The sequence below is a fragment of the Pelodiscus sinensis genome, unplaced genomic scaffold (assembly GCF_049634645.1).
Source record: "Pelodiscus sinensis isolate JC-2024 unplaced genomic scaffold, ASM4963464v1 ctg155, whole genome shotgun sequence".
Classification (NCBI taxonomy): domain Eukaryota; kingdom Metazoa; phylum Chordata; order Testudines; family Trionychidae; genus Pelodiscus; species Pelodiscus sinensis.
The window spans coordinates 1-23,176 of record NW_027465812.1 but is presented as its reverse complement, the minus strand read 5'-3'; the positions used below and the strand labels follow the sequence as shown (position 1 = coordinate 23,176).

General features: G+C 72.4%; 1 protein-coding gene across 1 annotated transcript in view; it reads right to left on the bottom strand.

Moving 5' to 3' along the window:
* The window catches only part of LOC142823433 (obscurin-like protein 1), a gene marked incomplete at its 5' end in the record, with an annotated part of 30,671 nt that extends 14,544 nt beyond the window's left edge, over window positions 1-16,127 (bottom strand). Inside the window, 7 exon segments of the mRNA XM_075914481.1 lie at window positions 1,685-2,288; window positions 2,290-2,312; window positions 6,041-6,310; window positions 8,739-9,005; window positions 9,078-9,353; window positions 10,963-11,238; window positions 15,852-16,127. Coding sequence (XP_075770596.1) covers window positions 1,685-2,288; window positions 2,290-2,312; window positions 6,041-6,310; window positions 8,739-9,005; window positions 9,078-9,353; window positions 10,963-11,238; window positions 15,852-16,127 — 1,992 coding nt within the window.
* Window positions 16,128-23,176: the final 7,049 nt, after the last annotated feature.

Here is a 23,176-nt window from a genome sequence, read left to right as displayed (position 1 = left end):
CCCCCCGCCCCGCCCCAGGCTGCCCGCGTACCGTAGACCCGCAGCCTGGCAAGCGGCCCGGCAGTCACCCGCGTCGCACACGTACTCGCCCGCGTCCTCCAGGCGGCAGTGGCTGAGCTGCAGCAGGCGCCGGCGGCCCACGGAGTAAATGCGGCACCGGGGCCCCACTCGCAGCGCTGCCCCGTCCTGCAGGGACACGGAGTCAGGGGCCGCCCGAGGGGCTGAGACCTGCAGCCCCCTGGGGCACCGTCCCGCGAGCCCCCAGCCCGACTGGCACCAGGCACCCGCCCTCACCTTGTACCACTTCACCTCCGCCAGGGCCCGGGACAGCTCGCACTCAAAGCTGGCAGCCCCGTCTCCGGGACACCCACATCCGGGGGGCCTTCACCATGGCCACGGGCAGCTCTGTGGGGAGAGACACAGGCCCAAGGGTCAGCGCAGGAGGAGGGGACCAGAGGGACACAGGACACTGCTGTGGGGAAGCTCACAGCAGGGAGCTCCTGGCTGGGCACTGCAGAGCGTCAGGCTGAGGGGGAGCCTGTGTTCCTGGGCCCCCCAGGTCTGACACGTGGCGCGACCCACAGCGGAGCCCCACCTCTGACAGTCAGGCGGGCGCTGGAGCGCAAGGTGTCAGCAGTGAACGTGATGGTCCCTGAATCCTGCAGCGTGAGCCCCAGCAGCGTCAGGCTGTGCACGCAGCCCGTGGCGCTGACCCGGCAGGTCCGGCTGGGCTTCACCCGGATGCCATCCCGTGTCCACAGCCCGGGCACGTCGGCGTGGGACAGCTCCAGCTGCAGCGTGGCCGTCTCCTTCTCAAAGGTCTCCACATCCGACAGCGGCTTCCGCACGGACACCTTTCGGGCTGCAAGAGAGCCATGCTGGGGGGCAGCGGTGGGATTGCACCCGGACCGGCGCGGGGGGGCAGCGGTGGGATGGCACCCGGACCGGCGCGGGGGGGCAGCGGTGGGATGGCACCCGGACCGGCGCAGGAGGGCAGCGGGGGGATGGCACCCAGACCGGCGCGGGGGGGCAGCGGCGGGATGGCACCCGGACCGGCGCGGGGGGGCAGCGGCGGGATTCGCACCCGGACCGGCGCGGGGGGGCAGCGGCGGATGGCACCCGGACCGGCGCGGGGGGGCAGCGGTGGGATGGCACCCGGACCGGCGCGGGGGGGGCAGCGGTGGGATGGCACCCGGACCGGCGCGGAGGGGGGGGCAGCGGTGGGATTGCACCCGGACCGGCGCGGGGGGGGCAGCGGTGGGATGGCACCCGGACCGGCGCGGGGGGGGCAGCGGCGGGATGGCACCCGGACCGGCGCGGGGGGGGCAGCGGTGGGATTGCACCCGGACCGGCGCGGGGGGGCAGCGGTGGGATGGCACCCGGACCGGCGCGGGGGGGGCAGCGGTGGGATGGCACCCGGACCGGCGCGGGGGGGCAGCGGTGGGATGGCACCCGGACCGGCGCGGGGGGGCAGCGGTGGGATGGCACCCGGACCGGCGCGGGGGGGCAGCGGGGGGGCAGCGGTGGGATGGCACCCGGACCGGCGCGGGGGTCAGCGGTGGGATGGCACCCGGACCGGCGCGGGGGGGCAGCGGTGGGATTGGCACCCGGACCGGCGCGGGGGGGCAGCGGTGGGATGGTACCCGGACCGGCGCGGGGGGGCAGCGGCGGGATTGCACCGGACCGGCGCGGGGGGGCAGCGGCGGGATTGCACCCGGACCGGCGCGGGGGGGCAGCGGCGGGATTGCACCCGGACCGGCGCGGGGGGGCAGCGGTGGGATTGCACCCGGACCGGCGCGGGGGGGCAGCGGTGGGATTGCACCCGGACCGGCGCGGGGGGGCAGCGGTGGGATTGCACCCGGACCGGCGCGGGGGGGCAGCGGGGGGATGGCAGCGGGGGATGGGCTGGCCATATGCCCCCAGTTCTCCGGGGGGAACGGCTCCAGCGGCCAGGACGGCCCCTGAGCTTCGGGGCAGTTGCTCGGCTCCCCATGGCCACTGTGGGTCCCACCCCTCCCTTCCCCCGCCCGGGCAGGGCACCTACGCTCCACGCTCAGCCTGGCCTGGGTCCGGTCGTGCAGGCTCTCGCAGCGGTAGGTGCCGCGGTCCGAGGGGCTGAGCCGGCGGATGGTCAGTCCCCGGCGGCGCCCGGCCTCCCGCAGCTGGTACTTGCTGCCCGGCTGGACCAGCACCCCCTGCTTCAGCCACTGCACCTCGCCCGCCTCGCAGCTCAGCTCCACCTCCAGCTCCACGTCCTGCAGCTCCTCCGCCCGCACGTCCTGCAGCCAGCCGCACGAACCGCACCTGGGCCTCTGTAAGCACCAGGCCAGAGCTGCCACTGCCACACGGCCAGCACCAGGAGCCCTGAGACCCCCGGGCCAGGCCCTGAGACCCCCCGGGCACCCCCCCGCCGCTGGCCAGGCCCCGAGAGACCCCCCCGGGCACCCCCCCGCCGCTGGCCAGGCCCTGAGACTCCCCGGGCACCCCCCCGCCGCTGGCCAGGCCCCGAGAGACCCCCGGGCACCCCCCCGCCGCTGGCCAGGCCCTGAGACTCCCCGGGCACCCCCCCGCCGCTGGCCAGGCCCCGAGAGACCCCCGGGCACCCCCCCGCCACTGGCCAGGCCCTGAGACCCCCCGGGCACCCCCCCGCCGCTGGCCAGGCCCTGAGACCCCCCCGGGCACCCCCCGCCGCTGGCCAGGCCCTGAGACCCCCCCGGGCACCCCCCACCGCTGGCCAGGCCCCGAGAGACCCCCCGGGCACCCCCCCACCGCTGGCCAGGCCCTGAGACCCCCCCCGGGCACCCCCCCCGCCGCTGGCCAGGCCCCGAGAGACCCCCCGGGCACCCCCCCACCGCTGGCCAGGCCCTGAGACCCCCCCGGGCACCCCCCCGCCGCTGGCCAGGCCCCGAGAGACCCCCGGGCACCCCCCCGCCGCTGGCCAGGCCCCGAGAGACCCCCGGGCACCCCCCTGCCGCTGGCCAGGCCCCGAGAGACCCCCGGGCACCCCCCCGCCGCTGGCCAGGCCCTGAGACCCCCCGGGCACCCCCCTGCCGCTGGCCAGGCCCTGAGACCCCCCCGGGCACCCTGCCCGCCGGCCGGGCCCCAGAGAGAGACCCCCGGGCACCCACCCGCCGCTGGCCAGGCCCTGAGAGACCCCCAGACACTTCCCCCGCTGGCCAGGCCCCAGAGAGAGACCCCCGGGCACCCCCCCGCCGCTGGCCAGGCCCTGAGAGACCCCCAGACACTTCCCCCGCTGGCCAGGCCCCGAGAGACCCCCGGACACCTCCCCCGCTGGCCAGGCCCCGAGAGACCCCCCGGGCACCCCCCCGCTGCTGGCCAGGCCCCGAGAGCCCCGGGCACCCTGCCCCCGCTGGCCAGGTCCCAAGAGACCCCCGGGCAACCTCCTAGGGACTATCCCCCACAGCCTGTGAGAGATCCCCCCGAGACCTTCCTGAGACCTCCCCCAGACTCACCTCCCTCGCATGCTCAGCCGGGCCGGTCCCGCCCCAGGGCCTCCCCTTGCCCGCTGGGCCACGGTGGGGGGCAGGCCACTTTGGCAATGCCGGTCACCGTGTGTCTGAGGGGGTCCATGTGATCCTACTGCCCTATGCTGCTCTGGAGTGCCGGGTGTGTGAGTGTGTGCGCGCCTCAGTTTCCCCGGGCCTGCAGCACTAACTGATGAGGAAAGGGAGGCCGGTATGTGCAGCCTCTCCCCTCCTGAGGCTGTGACAGCAGAGAGCACCTGGGGGGCAGGGCACTGGAGGAGGCGGCTGGGTAGGGTGAGGAGAGCAGCCTGGGAGCAGGAAGGGGGGTTCAGGGCCCGTGAATGAGGCTGCCTGCCCTGGCCCTGCGGCGACAGCGACCCCAAACCCGCGGCGGCTCTGGGAACCAATAACCCTTCGACTCTGGCAGCGGACGGGGGTGCAGGGCTGGGGCTTCCCGCCGGGCAGGCCCCCCAGGCCCTCCCCTTGCACGCTCAGCCGGGCAGACCCCCCCAGGCCCTCCCCTTGCACGCTCAGCCGGGCAGACCCCCCCAGGCCCTCCCCTTGCACGCTCAGCCGGGCAGACCCCCCCAGGCCCTCCCCTTGCACGCTCAGCCGGGCAGACCCCCCCAGGCCCTCCCCTTGCACGCTCAGCCGGGCAGACCCCCCCAGGCCCTCCCCTTGCACGCTCAGCCGGGCAGACCCCCCCAGGCCCTCACCTTGCACGCTCAGCCGGGCAGGCCCCCCAGGACCTCACCTTGCACGCTCAGCCGGGCAGACCCCCCCAGGTCCTCCCCTTGCACGCTCAGCCGGGCAGACCCCCCCAGGCCCTCCCCTTGCACGCTCAGCCGGGCAGACCCCCCCAGGCCCTCCCCTTGCACGCTCAGCCGGGCAGGCCCCCCAGGCCCTCACCTTGCACGCTCAGCCGGGCAGACCCCCCAGGCCCTCCCCTTGCACGCTCAGCCGGGCAGACCCCCCAGGCCCTCACCTTGCACGCTCAGCCGGGCAGACCCCCCAGACCCTCCCCTTGCACGCTCAGCCGGGCAGACCCCCCCAGGCCCTCCCCTTGCACGCTCAGCCGGGCAGGCCCCCCAGGCCCTCACCTTGCACGCTCAGCCGGGCAGGCCCCCCAGGCCCTCACCTTGCACGCTCAGCCGGGCAGGCCCCCCAGGCCCTCACCTTGCACGCTCAGCCGGGCAGGCCCCCCAGGCCCTCACCTTGCACGCTCAGCCGGGCAGGCCCCCCAGGCCCTCCCCTTGCACGCTCAGCCGGGCAGACCCCCCCAGGCCCTCCCCTTGCACGCTCAGCCGGGCAGACCCCCCAGGCCCTCACCTTGCACGCTCAGCCAGGCAGGCCCCCCAGGCCCTCCCCTTGCACGCTCAGCCGGGCAGGCCCCCCAGGCCCTCCCCTTGCACGCTCAGCCGGGCAGACCCCCCAGGCCCTCACCTTGCACGCTCAGCCAGGCAGGCCCCCCCAGGCCCTCACCTTGCACGCTCAGCCGGGCAGACCCCCCAGGCCCTCCCCTTGCACGCTCAGCCGGGCAGAACCCCCCAGGCCCTCCCCTTGCACGCTCAGCCGGGCAGGCCCCCAGGCCCTCCCCTTGCACGCTCAGCCGGGCAGACCCCCCCAGGCCCTCCCCTTGCACGCTCAGCTGGGCAGGCCCCCAGGCCCTCCCCTTGCACGCTCAGCCGGGCAGACCCCCCAGGCCCTCCCCTTGCACGCTCAGCCGGGCAGGCCCCCCAGGCCCTCCCCTTGCACGCTCAGCCGGGCAGGCCCCCCCAGGCCCTCCCCTTGCACGCTCAGCCGGGCAGACCCCCCCAGGCCCTCCCCTTGCACGCTCAGCCGGGCAGACCCCCCCAGGCCCTCCCCTTGCACGCTCAGCCGGGCAGGCCCCCCAGGCCCTCACCTTGCACGCTCAGCCGGGCAGACCCCCCAGGCCCTCCCCTTGCACGCTCAGCCGGGCAGGCCCCCCAGGCCCTCACCTTGCACGCTCAGCCGGGCAGACCCCCCAGACCCTCCCCTTGCACGCTCAGCCGGGCAGACCCCCCCAGGCCCTCCCCTTGCACGCTCAGCCGGGCAGGCCCCCCAGGCCCTCACCTTGCACGCTCAGCCGGGCAGGCCCCCCAGGCCCTCACCTTGCACGCTCAGCCGGGCAGGCCCCCCAGGCCCTCACCTTGCACGCTCAGCTGGGCAGGCCCCCCCAGGCCCTCACCTTGCACGCTCAGCCGGGCAGGCCCCCCCAGGCCCTCACCTTGCACGCTCAGCCGGGCAGGCCCCCCAGGCCCTCACCTTGCACGCTCAGCCGGGCCGACCCCCCAGGCCCTCACCTTGCACGCTCAGCCGGGCAGGCCCCCCCAGGCCCTCACCTTGCACGCTCAGCCGGGCAGACCCCCCAGGCCCTCACCTTGCACGCTCAGCCGGGCAGACCCCCCCAGGCCCTCACCTTGCACGCTCAGCCGGGCAGGCCCCCCCAGGCCCTCACCTTGCACGCTCAGCCGGGCAGACCCCCCAGGCCCTCACCTTGCACGCTCAGCCGGGCAGACCCCCCAGGCCCTCACCTTGCACGCTCAGCCGGGCAGTGCTCACGACGCCCTCGGCACAGGCGGCCACGGTGGCTGCGTCTCCCAGCTGGCAGCGCCGGAGGGTCAGGGCGTGGCACAGCCCGTTCCGGGACACCAGCAGCCGCTCCGAGGGGGCCACGGCCCGGCCGCTCAGCTGCCACGTCAGGGCCACGTCCTCCGGAGACACCAGGCACTTGAAGGTGGCGTCCTCCCCCTCCAGCACCGTCAGGCTGTGCAGATCTGAGATGATCTCCACCCGCCGGGGCACTGGGGGCAGAGCGGTGAGAGGGGGGGCACTGGGCTCCCTGCGCCTCGCTCCCCCCACACCTCGCTTTAACCCCGACGCCCCTTCCCCCAACCGTCTCCCTTACCCCCCACCTCCCTCGCCCACCTCCTCTGGCTCCCTGACCTCCCCCACGCCCACCTCCTCCGGCTCCCTGACCGCCCCCTCACGCCCACCTCCTCCGTCTCCCTGACCTCCCCCCCACGCCCACCTCCTCCGGCTCCCTGACCGCCCCCCCACGCCCACCTCCTCCCCGTCTCCCTGACCTCCCCCCCACACCCACCTCCTCCGGCTCCCTGACCGCCCCCCCACGCCCACCTCCTCCCCGTCTCCCTGACCTCCCCCTCACGCCCACCTCCTCCGGCTCCCTGACCTCCCCCACGCCCACCTCCTCCGGCTCCCTGACCGCCCCCTCATGCCCACCTCCTCCGGCTCCCTGACCGCCCCCTCACGCCCACCTCCTCCCCGTCTCCATTACCTCCCCCCCACGCCCACCTCCTCCGTCACCCTGACCTCCCCCACGCCCACCTCCTCCCCGTCTCCCTGACCTCCCCGCTCCCCCCACGCCCACCTCCTCCCCGTCTCCCTTACCCCCCACTCCCCACGCCCACCTCCTCCGGCTCCCTGACCGCCCCCTCACGCCCACCTCCTCCGGCTCCCTGACCGCCCCCCCACGCCCACCTCCTCCGGCTCCCTGACCTCCCCCACGCCCACCTCCTCCCCGTCTCCCTTACCTCCCCCACGCCCACCTCCTCCCCGTCTCCCTTACCTCCCCGCTCCCCCCACGCCCACCTCCTCCCCGTCTCCCTTACCCCCCATTCCCCACGCCCACCTCCTCCGTCTCCCTGACCGCCCCCCCACGCCCACCTCCTCCCCGTCTCCCTTACCTCCCCCCCACGCCCACCTCCTCCCCGTCTCCCTTACCCCCCATTCCCCACGCCCACCTCCTCCGTCTCCCTGACCGCCCCCCCACGCCCACCTCCTCCGGCTCCCTGACCGCCCCCTCCACGCCCACTTCCCCCCGCTCCCTGACCGCCCCCTCCACGCCCACCTCCTCCCCGTCTCCCTTACCTCCCCCCCACGCCCACCTCCTCCGTCACCCTGACCTCCCCCCCACGCCCACCTCCTCCGTCTCCCTTACCTCCCCCCCACGCTCACCTCCTCCGTCACCCTGACCTCCCCCCCACGCCCACCTCCTCCCTGTCTCCCTTATCTCCCTGCTCCCCCCCACGCCCACCTCCTCCCTGTCTCCCTTACCTCCCTGCTCCCCCCCACGCCCACCTCCTCCCCGTCTCCCTTACCTCCCTGCTCCCCCCACTCATTTGCCCACCTTTGCCCTCACCCGCTTGTCCACCTCCCCCACCTGCAACCGTCTCCCTTACCTCCCTGCCCCTACTTGCCCGCTGCCCCCACCTTCCCTTAACCATCTCACCTCCCCCTCTCGCATGCCCACCCCCACTCACCCCCCTTCCCTTAACTGTCTGCCTTACCTCCCCCACCCCTGCTCACACACCTGCATTCCCCCACCCCCCAACCATCTCTCTCCTCCCACCACCCTCATTCACCCGCCTCCCCCAGTGCAGGGCTGGGGTCACAGAGGCTGTGTCTGTGGGGCTGGAAGCTGCCTAGAGCTGGTCTGTGACGGTTGGGGGCAGGGGCTGCTCTTGGCCCCGGGGCCGAGGGTTTTGCCTCCGGTAGGCAAACTTTGTAACAGAATAAAAACTAAACACCCCCTCCCACCATTGGTCCCGCTCGCCCCCCCCACTGCCCTGCCCCTTGGCCCCACCCCCCCACTGTCCTGCCCCTTGGGCCCATCCCGCCACTGCCTGGCCCCTTTGCCAGATCTTGGGGGAATCAGTCCCTGGCGCTGGTCCGGAGGCAGGGCAGGGCAGGGCCTGGGGGTCGGTCCCTGGTGCTGGTCCGGAGGCAGGGCAGGGCCTGGGGGTCAGTCCCTGGTGCTGGTCCGGAGGCAGGGCAGGGCCTGGGGGTCAGTCCCTGGTGCTGGTCCGGAGGCAGGGCAGGGCCTGGGGGTCAGTCCCTGGTGCTGGTCTGGAGGCAGGGCAGGGCCTGGGGGTCAGTCCCTGGTGCTGGTCTGGAGGCAGGGCAGGGCCTGGGGGTCAGTCCCTGGTGCTGGTCCGGAGGCAGGGCAGGGCCTGGGGGTCAGTCCCTGGTGCTGGTCTGGAGGCAGGGCAGGGCCTGGGGGTCAGTCCCTGGTGCTGGTCTGGAGGCAGGGCAGGGCCTGGGGGTCAGTCCCTGGTGCTGGTCCGGAGGCAGGGCAGGGCCTGGGGGTCAGTCCCTGGTGCTGGTCTGGAGGCAGGGCAGGGCCTGGGGGTCAGTCCCTGGTGCTGGTCCGGAGGCAGGGCATGGCAGGGCCTGGGGGTCGTCCCTGGTCAGCGCCCGGCCCCGCCTCACCCTGCACGGTCAGCATGGCCAGCGTGCGGTCGTCCTTGGACTCGCAGGAGTACTCGCCAGCGTCCTCGGGCCCCACGCTGCTCAGTGCCAGGGAGCGCTCCCGCCCCTCCGCCTTCATCTCGCGCCCAGGGCTGGGCGCCAGCTCCCGCCCGTCCTTCAGCCACACCACCTGGCCCCGGGGCTTGCACAGCTCGCACCACAGCAGCACCGGCTCGCCCACGTGCGCCTGCACGTCCGACAGGCCTCGCACAAACTTCACCGGCAGCTCTGGGGGAGAGCAGGGCCCGTCAGCGCTAGGGCCCCAGGGCCGCCCCTCCCCTGCCCGGAGGCCGGCCTCACCTTTGACGCTCAGGTCGAACTGCAGCTGGTCCTGGCGGGACAGGCAGGTGTAGAGGCCGGCGTCGGCCTTGCCCACGTTGCTCAGCACCAGGCTGTGCACCCGGCCCTCCTGGCGCAGCTCGCAGCGTGGCCCCGCTTCCAGGGGCCGCTCGGGCCCCCGCCAGCTCACGGAGGCCTGCTCCTTGGAGACGATGGCCGACAGCACCGCGCTGCCCCCCTCCAGCACCAGCAGCTTCTCCGGCCGCGCCTGCTTGTTCACAAACAGCACCGGCGCCTCTGCGGGAGAGAGCGGGGAGCGTGGGGCGGCCAGGCTGGCTCGGGCACGGGCTCATCTGGCAGCGTCCTGCCTGCCCAGCAGCCAGGCTCCCCCCGCACGGGGCCGTGCCGCTCTGCCCTCGGGCAGCAGCCAACATGCCCTGCGGCTGCTGGACCCCCCCGCCTGCCACTGCCGGGGCCCAGAGCCTTTTCCAGGCCTGGCGCCCACGGAGCCGCCCACCCAGCGCTGGCGTCAGGGCAGGGTGCAAACCGCGCTCGGTAGCTCAGCGGCTTCCCGGCCGAGTTCGCCCAGACCCTCGGGTGATGCCACCGGGGCCGGCCACCTCCGCCCGGGTGTGGACCAGTTTGTTCTCCTCTCGCCCCTCAGCCCTGCCGGCTACAGAGAACGGCTCCGCTCCGGGAATCTCCCCGTCTCCTCAGCACACGTCACCTCCCTTCCCCACGAGCCCATCGGCCCGGAGGCCCCGCCAGCTCCCCCAGCGCCTGGCCCCGGCCCGGCAGCGCCCTGCTCGGGGTGCTCTTCCAAATAGGCTGCTGCTACTTCCTGAGGGTTTGGCCGGCCGCTCCCCAAACTCCTTTTGCCTTCCTAGTTCTATTTTTACACGGTGTTTCCGCTCCCTTCTCTCTTCCTCACTAGGGTTTCACTTCTAGCGTTCGAATGGCCTTTTGCCCTTTCTCTGCTTCTCTTACTGGCTGGTTAGCCCGGGCGGCCCTGTTGGCTCTGACCGTGCTGTTTCACGAGGCATACCTGTGCCGATCAAGAAAGGCTTCTTTGTCGGCGCGTCGCGTCCAGACTGCCCCGATCTGCCGACAAACAGCTGATCGGCAGAGCGGGGCAGCCATTTAAATTTAAATGAAGCCGCGATTATTTTAATCGCGGCTTCATTTCCCTCTGCCAATCTGGCTAATCTACATGCCTCCGTCGACGGAGGCATGTAGTTTAGACGTACCCTTTGTGTAACCATGAACAGGCGGGCAGGAGCCGGGCATGCATGGGAGCCAAGTGTGGGCAGGGGAGCCAGGCAAGAACCAGGCAAAGGAGTGGGCAGGGAGCCCTGCAGGGAGGCGGGTGCCCACAGGAGCTGGCAGGGAGCCGTGCAGGGAGCCGGGTGCCCACAGGAGCTGCCAGGGAGCCAGGTGCCCACAGGAGCTGTCAGGGAGCCGGGTGCCCACAGGAGCTGGCAGGGAGCCATGCAGGGAGCCGGGTGCCCACAGGAGCCGGCAGGGAGCCAGGTGCCCACAGGAGCTGTCAGGGAGCCAGGTGCCCACAGGAGCTGGCAGGGAGCCATGCAGGGAGCCGGGTGCCCACAGGAGCCGGCAGGGAGCCGGGTGCCCACAGGAGCTGTCAGGGAGCCGGGTGCCCACAGGAGCCGGCAGGGAGCCAGGTGCCCACAGGAGCTGTCAGGGAGCCAGGTGCCCACAGGAGCTGTCAGGGAGCCATGCAGGGAGCCGGGTGCCCACAGGAGCCGGCAGGGAGCCGGGTGCCCACAGGAGCTGTCAGGGAGCCGGGTGCCCACAGGAGCTGGCAGGGAGCCATGCAGGGAGCCGGGTGCCCACAGGAGCTGGCAGGGAGCCGGACAGGCGCTGACGATCCCCCAGCCTGGCTCACCCCTCACACGCAGGGTGAAGTGCACCTCATCGTCCCCCGTGTCACAGCTGAAGGTGCCGCTGTCGCCCGGCTCCGTCTGCTGGATGGTGAGGCTGCGTGAGGGCCCCTGGCTGCCCAGGAGGAGCCGCGCCCCGGAGCCCAGCACCCGCTTGTTCTTCAGCCATCGGACAGGAGCCTGTTCCTGGGAGATCCGGGCAACCAGTGTGACGCTCTCCCCTTCCAGGACCTCCACAGGCACCTGGGCCGCCTCCTTGTTCACCACACGCACCGGGGGCGCTGGAACAAGAGGAGATGATTGTGACGGACCGGGCCGTGTCTGGGCACAGCTGAGGGCGCCTGCTCAGGGCGAATTGCTCAAATCCTGGCTCCTTACAGCCCCCGACTGGCGACCTCTCCAAACCGGCCACAAACCAGTCCCACAGAGCGCGCCAGCTGCCTGCCTGAAGCCTCCCGAGCAAAACCCCTCCGACACCCCAGCAATATCCGTGCCCCAGATGGCCCCGGGCCTATACACAGGTGGGGGGTCCTAGCACCCAATCCCACCTACCCCGAACAAGTCCTGTCCGGTTCCAAGAAACCAGCCACAGATCCCTGGTCAATTTCCCCTCTGGACCTTACCCACAAATCACGCTGGGCCAATCCTTTGGAATCTATATCTAAAGGTTTATTACCACGAGAAAGAAAAGCCTGAGAGTGAGGGTCTGTCTACACTACCCCCCTAGTTCGAACTAGGAGGGTAATGTAGTCATACGGAGTTGCAAATGAAGCCCGGGATTTGAATTTCCCAGGCTTCATTTGCATAAAGCCGGACGGCGCCATTTTTAAATGCCGGGTAGTTCGGACCCCGTGCCGCGCGGCTACACACGGCACGGAGTAGCTAGTTGGGATTAGGCTTCCTATCTGAACTAGCTGTACTCCTCGTGGAATGAGGACCTCGTGGACCACGTGGACCACGATGTCCGCACTAGCCCAGGTGGGTGCCCGCCTCTTGCGGTCCTGGCCAGGCTTCCGAGAGCCGCCAGCCTGGTCCCGGGAAGAGGGGGAGGGCTGGGGGGCATCGGGTGGGTGGCTCGAGCCGTGCCAGGTGCAGGGTCTGCTGGCTGGGTACTGGCAGGCTTGCACCTGGCATGGGCACCGTAGCCAGCCCGTGCCCCTTTAAGGGCTCCGGGGCCGGGAGGGGGCCAGAGTGGCCACCAGGGAAAGCTGGGGAGGGCTAGCCTCCCACTAGTTCGAATTAAGGGGCTATACACCCCTTAATTCGAACTAGTAAGTACGAACTAGGCTTAATCCTCGTACAATGAGGTTTACCTAGTTCGAACTAAGCGCTCCGCTAGCTCCAATTACGTTCGAACTTGCGGAGCGCTAGTGTAGCACCTATCAAAGTTAATTCAAACTAACATTCGTTAGTTCGAATTAACTTTGTAGTGTAGACATACCCTTACATAGGATTATCAGATAATAAGCTTCTATTCAGCACCCCACATGGCCCCCTTTTATACCATTTCTGGGGCCAACACCCCCACCTATGGGTGCAGCAGTGATCTGGCTGCTCCCCTCAAGATCCAGTAACGTGACAATGATCACGCAGCCCCGGACGCTACTGCAGGATGTGGGGGGGAGCAGGGCACTGGCTGGGGGGGGCACTTCCAGTGATTCCAGCCCTGCCTCACCCAGCAGGGGGCGCTGGGGGGCTGTTAGCGGCCCCAGGTGCAAGCTGCCCCTGCCCTGGTGCTGCTGCTGGCTCAGCAGGCGGCTGGGCGCCCGGGCGCGATGGCTGAGGCGGGGGCCAGAGGCCCTGGTCTAGCAAAGCAGGAGGACGCATCCCGCTGAGCCAGCCCCTGGCTCCTCTGCTCCGTCACGGGATCCCAGCCTGGCCTGGAGCCAGACCCCTCACCCACAGCCCTCTTCCCCGGCTGGTAAGGGCCCAGCGCGGCGCCTGGGAGCCGGCCAAGGCCACGCTGACCCAGCCCCCGCAGGCTCCGGCTGCTCCCCCAGGCCTGCGCCTGCTCCCAGGGGCCGATGCCCAGAGCCTGCTGGGACCTGGAGGGCAGGGGGGCTCCCAGGCCAGGCTGCCCGGGAGCGGGGGGCAGTCCTGTGTAGGGGCCTGTCCTTCAGGGGCCCAGCCAGCCCCCCACCCCAGCACCGTCCGAGGCTGCCTCTGGGCTGGGGCAGAGCAGCACAAAGACTCAAGAGCAGAAATGGGAAGGGTCGGAGGGGAGGCCGAGGGGCCCCAGGGGAACGAGATCCGGCCAGGACACGGGGCCCAGCAGGGGACCCCAGGCGAGCAGAGGAGCCAGGTGCGGCTCAGCGGGATGCGCCCTGCTGCTCTGGCTGGGTTGTCGGGCCCAGCCGGCAGGGAGCAAGGCATCTGGTACCAGGCGCAGAGCCCCAAGGGACAGTTCTGGGGCCGGTTTTGTCTTCACGTCCCCACCAGGTCATTAATAGCCCCCTCAGCGAGTTCGCAGCTGACACAAAGCCGGGGGAGGGGTAGATACGCTGGAGGGCAGGGACAGGGTCCAGAGTGGCCTGGACAGATCGGAGGGTTGGGCCGAAAGACACTGGATGAGGTTCGACACCGGCAGAGTCCTGCCCTGGCGAGGGAAGAATCCCAAGTACTGGTACAGGCTGGGACCCACGGGCTGAGCAGCAGGTCAGCAGAAAAGGCCCTGGGGGTTCCAGTGGATGAGAAGCTGGACGTGAGTCAACAGGGGCCCTTGTCGCCAAGAAGGCTAATGGCATATTAGGTGCATTAGGAGGAGCATTGCCAGCAGATCCAGAGATGTCATCATTCCCCTTTATTCGGCTTTGGGGAGGCCACATCTGGAGTATTGTCCAGTTCTGGGCCCCCCACTACAGAAAGGACGTGGACACATTGGAGAGGGTCCAGCGGAGGAGACCAAAATGATTCGGGGGCTGGAGCACAAGACCTACGAGGAGAGGCCGAGGGACTTGGGTCTGTTCAGTCTGCAGAAGAGCAGAGCGAGGGGGATTGGAGAGCAGCCTGCACGTCCCTGCAGGGAGGCTCCAAGGAGGCTGTTCTCAGGGGTGGCAGATGGCAGGACAAGGAGCAACCGTGGCACGTTGCTGGGGAGAGCTAGGCTGGGTACTGGAGGCTGTAAGCGGAAGGAAGGCGATAGGCCCTGTAGAGCGACCGGCTTATGAGCTGTCGGCTTCTCATGACCAGCCCGTGCGCCCTCAGCGGTGCCCTGCTCTGCACGCACACTGGGCTGTGCCTTCTGGGACTGTCGCCCGTTGTCTGCAGGGCTGGGGGACAGCCCCACGGATGCGCAGGTGGCCAAGCACAAGGACCCTTGCAGACAAGGGCTCTGAGGCTGAAGGAACCAGCAGAACCGCAGAGTCCTGGAGACAGGCCGAGCAAGACGCAAACCGGGGACGTGGCTGGAGCCTGGCAGAGCCGGCAAAGGGGAAGTGGGAAATGCTGGGATAGGGGACGGCAGCTCAACCCCGAACCCAGACTCCAACGGGGGGCTTCTGCCTTCAGCCTCTGGCTTTGGCCCTGCAGGCCTGACTCCTCACCAGTCAGTCTCAACCATCGGCAGTGTGTGCGCGTCTGTGTCTGTGTAGGCGCCTGTGCGTGTCTGTGCGCCTGTATCTGCACATGTGTGTCTGCGCGCCTGTGTGCCTCTCTCCGCACGTGTCTGTGCACCTGTGTTTGTGTGTGCACTTGTGTGTCTGTGCGCCTGTGTCTGCACATGTGTGTGTCTGCACGCCTGTGTGCCTCTCTCTGCACGTGTCTGTGCACCTGTGTTTGTGTGTGCACTTGTGTGTCTGTGCGCCTGTGTCTGCACATGTGTGTGTCTGCACTCCTGTGTGCCTCTCTCCGCACGTGTCTGTGCACCTGTGTTTGTGTGCACTTGTGTGTCTGTGCGCCTGTGTCTGCACATGTGTGTGTCTGCGCGCCTGTGTGCCTCTCTCCGCACGTGTCTGTGCACCTGTGTTTGTGTGTGCACTTGTGTGTCTGTGCGCCTGTGTCTGCACATGTGTGTGTCTGCGCGCCTGTGTGCCTCTCTCCGCAAGTGTCTGTGCACCTGTGTTTGTGTGTGCACTTGTGTGTCTGTGCGCCTGTGTCTGTGTCCCCTGCGCGTGTCTGCGCGCCTGCATATGTGTCTGTGTGTGCATCTGCGCATGTATCTGCGAGTCTGTGTGTGTGCGTGTGCCTGCACACGTCTGCGCATCTGTGTGTGTGCACCTGTCTCTGTATGCACCTGTGTGTGTCTGTGTGTGTGCCCCTCTCCGCACGTGTCTGCGCGTCTGTGTGTGCACACCTGTCTGTGTGCGCGTCTGTGCATGTGTTTGTGCGTCTGCATGTGTGTCCGCCTGTCTGTGTGTGCGCACCTGTCTGTGTGTGCGTCTGTGCATGTGTTTGTGCGTCTGCATGTGTGTCCGCCTGTCTGTGTCTGCGCGTCTGTGTGCGCGCACCTGTCTGTGTGCGCGTCTGTGCATGTGTTTGTGCGTCTGCGTGTGTGTCCGCCTGTCTGTGTCTGCGCTTGTCTGCACGCTGCTTTTCACACTGTACTCTCACTCAGCGTGGCCTTGCCTGCTCCCCTCTTTGCTTTTTAGAAGCAGAACATGGTTGGGAAAAGTGGGTTCCCTCGGGGTGGGGAAGCACGAGGAGGGGTTCCCGAGGGCGGGGGTGCAGTCTCCATCCCTGGAGAGTTCTGGCTGGGATGGTCGAGTCGGGGCTGGTCTCTGCCCGCACTCAGCTATGACTGGGCGAACTGCCCCTCCCCTGGGGCACTGCCCTGGCCCTCCCACGACCGGGGGCCCGGGCCCGTCCCAGGGGTTGCCCGTGTCAGCCCCGCCTGGCAACGAGAGCCGAGGGGACGGCCAGCGTCCTGCTACGCCCCTGGCTGGCCCTGCCGGCTCACCTGCCACCTCCACAGCCGTCGCCACCCGGTCGCTGGCAGCATCACAGACGTAGGAGCCAGAGTCCCCGGGCTGGGCGCCGAGGAGCGTCAGCTGCCTGAGCGTGCCCTGGGCCTCGATGCGGACGCGTTCGCTGGCCACCAGCTCCTGGCCGTCCCGGAGCCAGCGCACGGCAGCACTGGGCCGAGACACCTCGCAGGCCAGCACCAAGTCCTCGCCGGCCAACAGGCCCTGCCGCTCCGGGCCCGCCCGGCTCCTCACGACGGACACCGGGGGCTCTGGGGAGTCGGAGAGAGGCAGCGTCACCCGCGGCCAGGCAGCAGCAGGGCCAGCGCCCAGACCAGCGCGCCCGAGGGGCCGACCGCAGGCAGGCAGCCGGGACGCCAGCCAGGCGGCTGCCCGACGGACGCAAGAGCCGCACGTTCCAGGCAGGCTGGGCGAGACTTGGCAAGACCCAGCCAGCAGGGAGGCGAGTCCTACAAGGCCGACCCCGCTGGGCCGGGGGGGGGGTTCCCATGGAGCGCAGGGCCTGCCCCCCAGGACTGCCGTGCCGCACGCCAGGGAAAGGGGGTTCCCATGGAGCGCAGGGCCTGCCCCCCAGGACCGCCGCGCCGCACGCCAGGGAAAGGGGGTTCCCATGGAGCGCAGGGCCTCCCCCCAGGACCGCCGCGCCGCACGCCGGGGAAAGGGGGTTCCCATGGAGCGCAGGGCCTCCCCCCAGGACCGCCGCGCCACACGCCGGGGAAAGGGGGTTCCCATGGAGCGCAGGGCCTCCCCCCAGGACCGCCGCGCCGCACGCCAGGGAAAGGGGGTTCCCATGGAGCGCAGGGCCTGCCCCCCAGGACCGCCGCGCCACACGCCGGGGAAAGGGGGTTCCCATGGAGCGCAGGGCCTCCCCCCAGGACCGCCGCGCCGCACGCCAGGGAAAGGGGGTTCCCATGGAGCGCAGGGCCTCCCCCCAGGACCGCCGCGCCGCACGCCGGGGAAAGGGGGTTCCCATGGAGCGCAGGGCCTCCCCCCAGGACCGCCGCGCCACACGCCGGGGAAAGGGGGTTCCCATGGAGCGCAGGCCCTCCCCCCAGGACCGCCGCGCCGCACGCCGGGGAAAGGGGGTTCCCATGGAGCGCAGGGCCTCCCCCCAGGACCGCCGCGCCGCACGCCAGGGAAAGGGGGTTCCCATGGAGCGCAGGGCCTCCCCCCAGGACCGCCGCGCCGCACGCCGGGGAAAGGGGGTTCCCATGGAGCGCAGGGCCTCCCCCCAGGACCGCCGCGCCGCACGCCAGGGAAAGGGGGTTCCCATGGAGCGCAGGGCCTCCCCCCAGGACCGCCGCGCCGCACGCCGGGGAAAGGGGGTTCCCATGGAGCGCAGGGCCTCCCCCCAGGACCGCCGCGCCGCACGCCAGGGAAAGGGGGTTCCCATGGAGCGCAGGCCCTCCCCCCAGGACCGCCGCGCCGCACGCCAGGGAAAGGGGGTTCCCATGGAGCGCAGGGCCTCCCCCCACGACCAGCGCGCCGCACGCCGGGGAAAGGGGGTTCCCATGGAGCGCAGGGCCTCCCTCCCGGACCGCCGCGCCGCACGCCGGGGAAAGGGGGTTCCCATGGAGCGCAGGGCCTGCCCCCAGGACCGCCGCGCCGCACGCCAGGGAAAGGGGGTTCCCATGGAGCGCAGAGCCTCCCCCCAGGACCGCCGCGCCGCACGCCAGGGAAAGGGGGTTCCCATGGAGCGCAGGGCCTCCCCCCAGGACCGCCGCGCCGCACGCCGGGGAAAGGGGGTTCCCATGGAGCGCAGGGCCTCCCCCCAGGACCGCCGCGCCGCACGCCAGGGAAAGGGGGTTCCCATGGAGCGCAGGGCCTCCCCCCAGGACCGCCGCGCCGCACGCCAGGGAAAGGGGGTTCCCATGGAGCGCAGGGCCTCCCCCCAGGACCGCCGCGCCGCACGCCGGGGAAAGGGGGTTCCCATGGAGCGCAGGGCCTGCCCCCCAGGACCGCCGCGCCGCACGCCGGTGAAAGGGGGTTCCCATGGAGCGCAGGGCCTCCCCCCAGGACCGCCGCGCCGCACGCCAGGGAAAGGGGGTTCCCATGGAGCGCAGGGCCTCCCCCCCGGACCGCCGCGCCGCACGCCAGGGAAAGGGGGTTCCCATGGAGCGCAGGGCCTGCCCCCCAGGACCGCCGCGCCGCACGCCGGGGAAAGGGGGTTCCCATGGAGCGCAGGGCCTCCCCCCAGGACCGCCGCGCCGCACGCCAGGGAAAGGGGGTTCCCATGGAGCGCAGGGCCTCCCCCCAGGACCGCCGCGCCGCACGCCGGGGAAAGGGGGTTCCCATGGAGCGCAGGGCCTCCCCCCAGGACCGCCGCGCCGCACGCCGGGGAAAGGGGGTTCCCATGGAGCGCAGGGCCTCCCCCCAGGACCGCCGCGCCGCACGCCCGGGAAAGGGGGTTCCCATGGAGCGCAGGGCCTCCCCCCAGGACCGCCGCGCCGCACGCCGGGGAAAGGGGGTTCCCATGGAGCGCAGGGCCTCCCCCCAGGACCGCCGCGCCGCACGCCGGGGAAAGGGGGTTCCCATGGAGCGCAGGGCCTCCCCCCAGGACCGCCGCGCCGCACGCCGGGGAAAGGGGGTTCCCATGGAGCGCAGGGCCTCCCCCCAGGACCGCCGCGCCGCACGCCGGGGAAAGGGGGTTCCCATGGAGCGCAGGGCCTGCCCCCAGGACCGCCGCGCCGCACGCCAGGGAAAGGGGGTTCCCATGGAGCGCAGGGCCTCCCCCCAGGACCGCCGCGCCGCACGCCAGGGAAAGGGGGTTCCCATGGAGCGCAGGGCCTCCCCCCAGGACCGCCGCGCCGCACGCCGGGGAAAGGGGGTTCCCATGGAGCGCAGGGCCTCCCCCCAGGACCGCCGCGCCGCACGCCAGGGAAAGGGGGTTCCCATGGAGCGCAGGGCCTCCCCCCAGGACCGCCGCGCCGCACGCCGGGGAAAGGGGGTTCCCATGGAGCGCAGGGCCTGCCCCCCAGGACCGCCGCGCCGCACGCCGGTGAAAGGGGGTTCCCATGGAGCGCAGGGCCTCCCCCCAGGACCGCCGCGCCGCACGCCGGGGAAAGGGGGTTCCCATGGAGCGCAGGGCCTCCCCCCAGGACAGCCGCGCCGCACGCCGGGGAAAGGGGGTTCCCATGGAGCGCAGGGCCTCCCCCCAGGACCGCCGCGCCGCACGCCGGGGAAAGGGGGTTCCCATGGAGCGCAGGGCCTCCCCCCAGGACCGCCGCGCCGCACGCCGGGGAAAGGGGGTTCCCATGGAGCGCAGGGCCTCCCCCCAGGACCGCCGCGCCGCACGCCGGGGAAAGGGGGTTCCCATGGAGCGCATGGCCTGCCCCCAGGACCACCGCGCCGCACGCCGGGGAAAGGGGGTTCCCATGGAGCGCAGGGCCTCCCCCCAGGACCGCCGCGCCGCACGCCGGGGAAAGGGGGTTCCCATGGAGCGCAGGGCCTCCCCCCAGGACCGCCGCGCCGCACGCCAGGGAAAGGGGGTTCCCATGGAGCGCAGGGCCTGCCCCCAGGACCGCCGCGCCGCACGCCAGGGAAAGGGGGTTCCCATGGAGCGCAGGGCCTCCCCCCAGGACCGCCGCGCCGCACGCCGGAGAAAGGGGGTTCCCATGGAGCGCAGGGCCTGCCCCCAGGACCGCCGCGCCGCACGCCGGGGAAAGGGGGTTCCCATGGAGCGCAGGGCCTGCCCCCAGGACCGCCGCGCCGCACGCCGGGGAAAGGGGGTTCCCATGGAGCGCAGGGCCTCCCCCCAGGACCGCCGCGCCGCACGCCGGGGAAAGGGGGTTCCCATGGAGCGCAGGGCCTCCCCCCAGGACCGCCGCGCCGCACGCCAGGGAAAGGGGGTTCCCATGGAGCGCAGGGCCTCCCCCCAGGACCGCCGCGCCGCACGCCAGGGAAAGGGGGTTCCCATGGAGCGCAGGGCCTCCCCCCAGGACCGTCGCGCCGCACGCCTGGGAAAGGGGGTTCCCATGGAGCGCAGGGCCTCCCCCCAGGACCGCCGCGCCGCACGCCTGGGAAAGGGGGTTCCCATGGAGCGCAGGGCCTCCCCCCAGGACCGCCGCGCCGCACGCCGGGGAAAGGGGGTTCCCATGGAGCGCACGGCCTGCCCCCAGGACCGCCGCGCCGCACGCCAGGGAAAGGGGGTTCCCATGGAGCGCAGGGCCTCCCCCCAGGACCGCCGCGCCGCACGCCAGGGAAAGGGGGTTCCCATGGAGCGCAGGGCCTCCCCCCAGGACCGCCGCGCCGCACGCCGGGGAAAGGGGGTTCCCATGGAGCGCAGGGCCTCCCCCCAGGACCGCCGCGCCGCACGCCGGGGAAAGGGGGTTCCCATGGAGCGCAGGGCCTCCCCCCAGGACCGCCGCGCCGCACGCCAGGGAAAGGGGGTTCCCATGGAGCGCAGGGCCTGCCCCCAGGACCGCCGCGCCGCACGCCAGGGAAAGGGGGTTCCCATGGAGCGCAGGGCCTCCCCCCAGGACCGCCGCGCCGCACGCCAGGGAAAGGGGGTTCCCATGGAGCGCAGGGCCTCCCCCCAGGACCGCCGCGCCGCACGCCGGGGAAAGGGGGTTCCCATGGAGCGCAGGGCCTCCCCCCAGGACCGCCGCGCCGCACGCCGGGGAAAGGGGGTTCCCATGGAGCGCAGGGCCTCCCCCCAGGACCGCCGCGCCGCACGCCAGGGAAAGGGGGTTCCCATGGAGCGCAGGGCCTCCCCCCGGACCGCCGCGCCGCACGCCAGGGAAAGGGGGTTCCCATGGAGCGCAGGGCCTCCCCCCAGGACCGCCGCGCCGCACGCCGGGGAAAGGGGGTTCCCATGGAGCGCAGGGCCTGCCCCCAGGACCGCCGCGCCGCACGCCAGGGAAAGGGGGTTCCCATGGAGCGCAGGGCCTGCCCCCAGGACTGCCGCGCCGCACGCCGGGGAAAGGGGGTTCCCATGGAGCGCAGGGCCTCCCCCCAGGACCGCCGCGCCGCACGCCGGGGAAAGGGGGTTCCCATGGAGCGCAGGGCCTCCCCCCAGGACCGCCGCGCCGCACGCCGGGGAAAGGGGGTTCCCATGGAGCGCAGGGCCTGCCCCCCAGGACCGCCGCGCCGCACGCCGGGGAAAGGGGGTTCCCATGGAGCGCAGGGCCTGCCCCCCAGGACCGCCGCGCCGCACGCCGGGGAAAGGGGGTTCCCATGGAGCGCAGGGCCTGCCCCCCAGGACCGCCGCGCCGCACGCCGGGGAAAGGGGGTTCCCATGGAGCGCAGGGCCTCCCCCCAGGACCGCCGCGCCGCACGCCGGGGAAAGGGGGTTCCCATGGAGCGCAGGGCCTCCCCCCAGGACCGCCGCGCCGCACGCCAGGGAAAGGGGGTTCCCATGGAGCGCAGGCCCTCCCCCCAGGACCGCCGCGCCGCACGCCAGGGAAAGGGGGTTCCCATGGAGCGCAGGGCCTCCCCCCAGGACCGCCGCGCCGCACGCCAGGGAAAGGGGGTTCCCATGGAGCGCAGGGCCTGCCCCCCAGGACCGCCGCGCCGCACGCCGGGGAAAGGGGGTTCCCATGGAGCGCAGGGCCTCCCCCCAGGACCGCCGCGCCGCACGCCAGGGAAAGGGGGTTCCCATGGAGCGCAGGGCCTGCCCCCAGGACCGCCGCGCCGCACGCCGGGGAAAGGGGGTTCCCATGGAGCGCAGGGCCTGCCCCCAGGACCGCCGCGCCGCACGCCAGGGAAAGGGGGTTCCCATGGAGCGCAGGGCCTCCCCCCAGGACCGCCGCGCCGCACGCCGGGGAAAGGGGGTTCCCATGGAGCGCAGGGCCTCCCCCCAGGACTGCCGCGCCGCACGCCGGAGAAAGGGGGTTCCCATGGAGCGCAGGGCCTGCCCCCCACGACCGCCGCGCCGCACGCCGGGGAAAGGGGGTTCCCATGGAGCGCAGGGCCTCCCCCCCGGACCGCCGCGCCGCACGCCAGGGAAAGGGGGTTCCCATGGAGCGCAGGGCCTCCCCCCAGGACCGCCGCGCCGCACGCCGGGGAAAGGGGGTTCCCATGGAGCGCAGGGCCTGCCCCCAGGACCGCCGCGCCGCACGCCGGGGAAAGGGGGTTCCCATGGAGCGCAGGGCCTCCCCCCAGGACCGCCGCGCCGCACGCCAGGGAAAGGGGGTTCCCATGGAGCGCAGGGCCTCCCCCCAGGACCGCCGCGCCGCACGCCGGGGAAAGGGGGTTCCCATGGAGCGCAGGGCCTGCCCCCCAGGACCGCCGCGCCGCACGCCGGGGAAAGGGGGTTCCCATGGAGCGCAGGGCCTGCCCCCAGGACCGCCGCGCCGCACGCCAGGGAAAGGGGGTTCCCATGGAGCGCAGGGCCTCCCCCCAGGACCGCCGCGCCGCACGCCAGGGAAAGGGGGTTCCCATGGAGCGCAGGGCCTCCCCCCAGGACCGCCGCGCCGCACGCCAGGGAAAGGGGGTTCCCATGGAGCGCAGGGCCTCCCCCCAGGACCGCCGCGCCGCACACCGGGGAAAGGGGGTTCCCATGGAGCGCAGGGCCTCCCCCCCGGACCGCCGCGCCGCACGCCGGGGAAAGGGGGTTCCCATGGAGCGCAGGGCCTGCCCCCCAGGACCGCCGCGCCGCACGCCGGGGAAAGGGGGTTCCCATGGAGCGCAGGGCCTGCCCCCAGGACCGCCGCGCCGCACGCCGGGGAAAGGGGGTTCCCATGGAGCGCAGGGCCTGCCCCCAGGACCGCCGCGCCGCACGCCAGGGAAAGGGGGTTCCCATGGAGCGCAGGGCCTCCCCCCAGGACCGCCGCGCCGCACGCCGGGGAAAGGGGGTTCCCATGGAGCGCAGGGCCTCCCCCCAGGACCGCCGCGCCGCACGCCGGGGAAAGGGGGTTCCCATGGAGCGCAGGGCCTGCCCCCAGGACCGCCGCGCCGCACGCCAGGGAAAGGGGGTTCCCATGGAGCGCAGGCCCTCCCCCCAGGACCGCCGCGCCGCACGCCAGGGAAAGGGGGTTCCCATGGAGCGCAGGGCCTGCCCCCAGGACCGCCGCGCCGCACGCCGGGGAAAGGGGGTTCCCATGGAGCGCAGGGCCCTCCCCCCAGGACCGCCGCGCCGCACGCCGGGGAAAGGGGGTTCCATGGAGCGCAGGGCCTGCCCCCAGGACCGCCGCGCCGCACCCCGGGGAAAGGGGGTTCCCATGGAGCGCAGGGCCTGCCCCCAGGATCGCCGCGCCGCACGCCGGGGAAAGGGGGTTCCCATGGAGCGCAGGCCCTCCCCCCAGGACCGCCGCGCCGCACGCCGGTGAAAGGGGGTTCCCATGGAGCGCAGGGCCTCCCC